The sequence below is a fragment of the Watersipora subatra genome, chromosome 6 (genome assembly GCF_963576615.1).
Source record: "Watersipora subatra chromosome 6, tzWatSuba1.1, whole genome shotgun sequence".
NCBI classification, from domain to species: domain Eukaryota; kingdom Metazoa; phylum Bryozoa; class Gymnolaemata; order Cheilostomatida; family Watersiporidae; genus Watersipora; species Watersipora subatra.
This window is the reverse complement of record NC_088713.1, coordinates 65,873,255-65,878,651: the sequence shown is the minus strand read 5'-3', so window position 1 is coordinate 65,878,651 and position 5,397 is coordinate 65,873,255. Positions and strand designations below refer to the sequence as shown.

The following is a 5,397-nucleotide window of genomic DNA, read 5'->3' as shown; positions in this document are numbered from 1 at the left end:
ACCCGCCTGTAGCAGTGAAAGGGTTAAAGATGGTTGTTTACAGATTGGCTATACTTGTGTTATTGCTTATTGATTTATTGCTTAACAAGCAAACTTTTCTTTATCCTACATCTCCAAAGTTAACAAAATGTCAGCCACTCTGCTGGAGAGCTTAACAAATGCATCCGTGTCACCAGCTTAAGGTGCCCTGTCATACTGATCTAGCAGTTTGCAATTTGAGTATAGATTCTCTTTTCTTTTCTTTGGTGTTCAGATTACAAAGGTCCGATGGTCACAAGGCATTTTTGTGTCATTTTTGCCAAGGAGGGACGACAACTGGATATAACGGGTCTTAGTTTACTAGATAAAATAGAGCACCCCATACCTTATTTACCATACCTACCAGATATATTGTTGACAAGTAGTGATTATTGTATAAATGCTTAAACTTTAATAAGCCATGCAAAGAAAGAGCAACTCCTGACATGCACCTGCTTTCATAAAATTCCATCTGATGCGTCAGTACTATGTCACCGACTTCTCATTTAACCTCTCGTCACTAATCACTACATGTCACGTCTTCTCACTACCTGTAACTGTCATGACCTCAAACATTAGCTTAGCCTGGGGCCCACTAACCTGATTATACGAGTGACTATTACGACATGTATGCTTATGATTTTATTTATACATGATCAAAATTAGAGGTCTGAAAAGTTTGTAAATAGCCAATGCTTACATAGTACAAGAACATTTACTGATATATTGCTGTAACATAGAGTGCTCCGCATGAGTGCTTGCAGAGTACAATAACTGATCACTTGCTGTTACATAGATGTGTTAAATAAATACCAAAAGTGTTTAATCAGGTGAGCAAATGCATGTACAGATACTCAATTGAAATGACAACTTCTAGTTTACAGATTCCAATACATGTAAATCACCATGATTGCTCAATGCTTACCGCTAGTTGTGTATTACTCCATTGGCAATAATTAACAATAGTTGTCTTTGCACGTAGACCTCAATGGTGGCAGTATATCTGAAAGTATCATAAAGTGATGCAGCAAAGAAAGAGATGAAAATGAGCAAAAAGAGAGATCATGGATTTTATATCGAAATATATAAATATATGCTATAATATGCCAAAAAACCTTTATTTGAACGCCTTAGCGGTCTGTTTTTTACCCCTTTCCAAGTAAAGGGTGACATTGTATTTTTCAAACACTTTGTCACAATGTTAAAAAGATAAATTTAACACTTGACGATATTGCCTATATTTTACCAAAAGGCAAAATATAGGCAATACATGACAGCTATTGCAGGTCAGTAGTTTAATACTAGTAACTAAAGGACTTCAGGGAGAGCATCTAGACATAAATTGCTCTGGCACCCTGAGATACAAATGTTCTCTCATGCCGTAGTGGCATGTAGAATAGGTTAGCACATCTTGGTTATAACAAATGTACTTATATAGCTTCTTCTGTATATCCTCCAAATCATATAATACATGTATACAAAGGCGTGTTTGTATAACATATTTAGATTCCCACATTTATCTAGTTTTGTTTAACCCTGTTAAGCCCAGAGGTATAAGTATTGATTCTAAAATTATTTTATTGGTTTATACGAACTGAAAGGAAGATTTTGACCTAATTACCAAAAAAAATTTTCATGATATGTACTATACATTGTTTTTTATAAATGTTGCATATACGCAACATTGGGCTATAAGTGAATGAAAACAACAGCTATTTTCATTGTTAATGAGCATCATGTATTGTTGAAAGCCACAAAGTAAATGCCAAAAAACATGTATAATTACAATAATAATGATAATAAAAAAGTATTACATGATGGTTAGAAAATTATTTTATGATATCAAAAGGTCTGATAAGTTCGACTATACCTACTACTTTTTGTGGAAGTTTGTGAAGCAGTTTCCATCCTCCGTAAAACACAATCGAACTTCACATTTTGTACATACAGTTGTAGTATAACTGTTCTTTAGCTTGCAATGCCTACATCTACCCCTGCTCTCACAGTTTTCTGGCCAGTGCCCTATGTTGTCAAATCTAACATCCTCATTGACAGCTACCCCCTTAGAAATTTTCTTAGCTGCCCCTGAGTCATCTAAGGATGGCCGACCTCTCTTCACTGTATTGACTTTTATCAAAGCATCAGCTACACCAGCCTACAACGTGTACCATTACAACTTACCCCAAATAAAGGTTGCATTTGTTGTTATATGCAAAATTCAGAAGTCACTATCAGCATATAGGTACATCTATAGCACATCTAAATTGTTTTATTATACAATGCGGTATAGGTGTATTATATCATATACATAAATATGTGTACATTTATGTAGGATATTATCTGGTATTATAACAAGTATGAACTGATTACATTTATGTTTACCTGAAATTTCCTTCTGCTAGGCATTTCTTTCTTGGGTAGTCCTAGCAGCCGATGTTCTCTCCTATATATGTTCCAGGCATTTACCATGGCTAATGTTACAATATGCCAAAACAAATACATATACTATCTTCTTGACCTTAGCTTGAATCGATAAGCTGCGGTAAAAGAATCTAGATCAACGCCGCCCATGCTTTGGTTGTTGCTTGCTACTATAGCTGGCATTGCAAAGTACTCATAGTTCTTTTTACTCTTTACCCACCTCCTGATTTGCTGTGTTGGCTCAACACCTGTGACAGAAGAAAGCAGGCTGACTGCCCTATTATCATACCATCGCACTGCAATGATTTTATGGTTTTGATCTACTCGATAATCGATGGTACCACGCCCTTTTTTCTTTAGCCCTTTTTCTTGCAGCAGCGTACATTGGCCCATTCTATTTTTTCTTACTGTCCCTGTGTATCTCATTCCTCTATCATTTAGAGCAGTTATCAATCCCAAACTAGTAAAAAAGTTATCAGCAAATATTTTGTAATTAGAATTATATTTTAATGATTCCGTGAGTTTTAGAACAACATCAGCTCCTTGGCCTAATGCACTTCTTTGACCTGTTCCACCTTGGTAGACGTCAAAGTCGTATAAAATGCCAGCTGGGTCAGCCCTTCCCCAGATTTTAAACCCCCACGGATGTGGCTTTCCTTTTATGTACTGCTGTATGGGGTTTGTCTTTCCTCTAAACTCGCACATCATTTCATCAATGCTGACGTTTTCTTCTGGTGTAAGTTTGAGACAGTTTTCTCTAAACGATTCTAGCCAAGGTTGCACTTTCCAAAGTTTATTCTTCTGCTTGTTTTCATCACTGACTGTAAGATTGTTGACCACATGCAGCTTGGTGAGCAAGTCACGAAATCTATTTCTGCCTATAGCGGTGCTGAAAGGAGGGTGACTGGTTTCAATCTCCCAGTATTGTCTGACTGATGACATTCTAACTAAACCCATGTGAAAATACACCCCCAAAATCTTTTCAATTTTCTTGTGGTCAGTTTGAACGGAAGTTCCGGTTTTCTGAACACTATAAATGTTGGTCTGCTGTACAATATTGTCAATCAATTCTGTAGAAATGAACCGCCTAAAATATTCCAATGGGGTGTGAGGCGCTCCATCTACTGGTGGTTCAGGTTTTGGACCAGTGAAATCCAATGCAGATGGTGTGAAACTAGCCTTGAGCCACCGATATTCTCTCCTCTGTCCCCAAACTGCATTCCCATTTGTTGGTTCCTTTTCATCTTCATCTTCTGATTCATTATCAGACTCCTTGCAAAAAAATTTCAAAGTCAGCTTCCATGTATCAGTAAAATTTTGTTCCCCAAGTATCATAGGCTACTGCAAATGTCTATAAATGTATTTACATGGGCATATGCTTATTATGGATGTATACACTATATTATACTGTAGTATATGTACATAAATTAGTATGTACGCTGTATAAGGACAGTTGCAGATATGTGGATATATGTGAAGGCCTATATAACTTATATTGTACATGTATGTACATTAGTGAATATATGAATAATTTGTTATAAAATGCATATACCTGTTGTAGTTGCAAGTTAGTTGTTTGTTGGGTAGCATCAAAATCATCATCGTCATCACTTTCTAGTCCTTCATAGTCACTGCTATTTCAATCTATCTCATCAAATACATTGTTCACAGTCATCCTGCGATGTTGAGCCATGATTTTATAGTATACCTACATAACAAAATAAAGAGTTACATGTATTATAAATAGTTATACTAATAAGATATTGTTATATAACTACATATTTCTAAAGCTAGACCATACTTTCTTATAAATGTTCAATGTGATTTTATTTATGTTATAATTATTATTTGAAACTTTATTACAAAATTCCCTTTATGAAAATGCAAATTGTAATATTATTATTATATATGAAATTTCAATGTCTGTATCATGATATACCTAATATTTTATACATGATTGAAAAATGTAGCTTCCTCATTGTTACAAAGCATCTGATATTTATCACTATGACTATATTCTTTGTTGTGCACAAGTCCCAATGTTGCACTGGCACAACACATAGTTTGACACACACAAAAAAAGATTTTATATACTAAATTTATGCAACATAAATAGTTTATACAGTTAAACTACCTCTGCACTTGAGTCTAATGTAAACAAATTCTAAAGTTCTTACCTGAGAAGAAGCAAGGACAGCTAAGCTAAAATGGCAACTTTTCCCTCTTTTTGATATAATCACATGGGCAACTTTGAAACACCCTCCTAGGTCACATGATTGATGTAACTAACAAAAATCCTTAGAATCCTTGTAGAAAACATGCATTAGGATAAGACAAATCCAGTTTTAATGCAACAGCAATATTAACTTGGTACTAAATTGCCTACAAAGTTTGTGTTGCGTATACGCAACACAGGGCCTAACAGAGTTAAATATGGTCATATTTCTTTAGAAAAAAACACTTACAGAGTTAGTAGTTACTATATTCAGATGTTTGATATGAGAGAATGATTCTTTTACTGAAAATAATGGTGTAGCTTTAAAATCAATCCTTTCTATGTATTTGGTATTGTCTCCTCTCTATGTATCTCATATAGGTAGCTAAAAATGATGTGGTTGCAACAAATAGTTGATTTTATCCGTGTATAGGTTTTATTCCATAATTTGCAATGGTTTTTAATGTTTGAGATGGCTTGACCGCTAAGATGTTTCAAGATTAAAATCGACAAAAGTTTATCGCTGGTAAAACGCTCAGAAAAAAACATGTGCCAAGACTAGCCCAAAATGATGTATATATCCACAAAGCTGCCTGTCTCTTACTTGTATTATGTTAATTATTGCTATCAGAGTCAACTACTAGGAAGTTCTATTAGCGTATGTTTTAATTTGTATTTGCTCATGATTCGCGGTATAAAATTTTTAATCTAGCTAAATATATATTGCTATGGGTGTTTCAGAC

The 5,397-nt window shown here is 34.8% G+C and overlaps 1 protein-coding gene across 1 annotated transcript; it reads right to left on the bottom strand.

Annotated features, from left to right (window-relative positions):
* Nucleotides 1-2,523: 2,523 nt before the first annotated feature.
* On the bottom strand, nt 2,524-3,774 carry LOC137398453 (piggyBac transposable element-derived protein 3-like). The gene has a single exon (XM_068084566.1). The coding sequence runs from the start codon at nt 3,772-3,774 to the stop codon at nt 2,524-2,526; it is 1,251 nt and encodes a 416-aa protein (XP_067940667.1).
* Between the last annotated feature and the right edge of the window lie 1,623 nt (nt 3,775-5,397).

What these genes read in the sequence shown, in the direction of transcription:
- LOC137398453 (XM_068084566.1), bottom strand. Translation starts at nt 3,774, where the DNA reads ATGATACTTGGGGAACAAAATTTTACTGATACATGGAAGCTGACTTTG.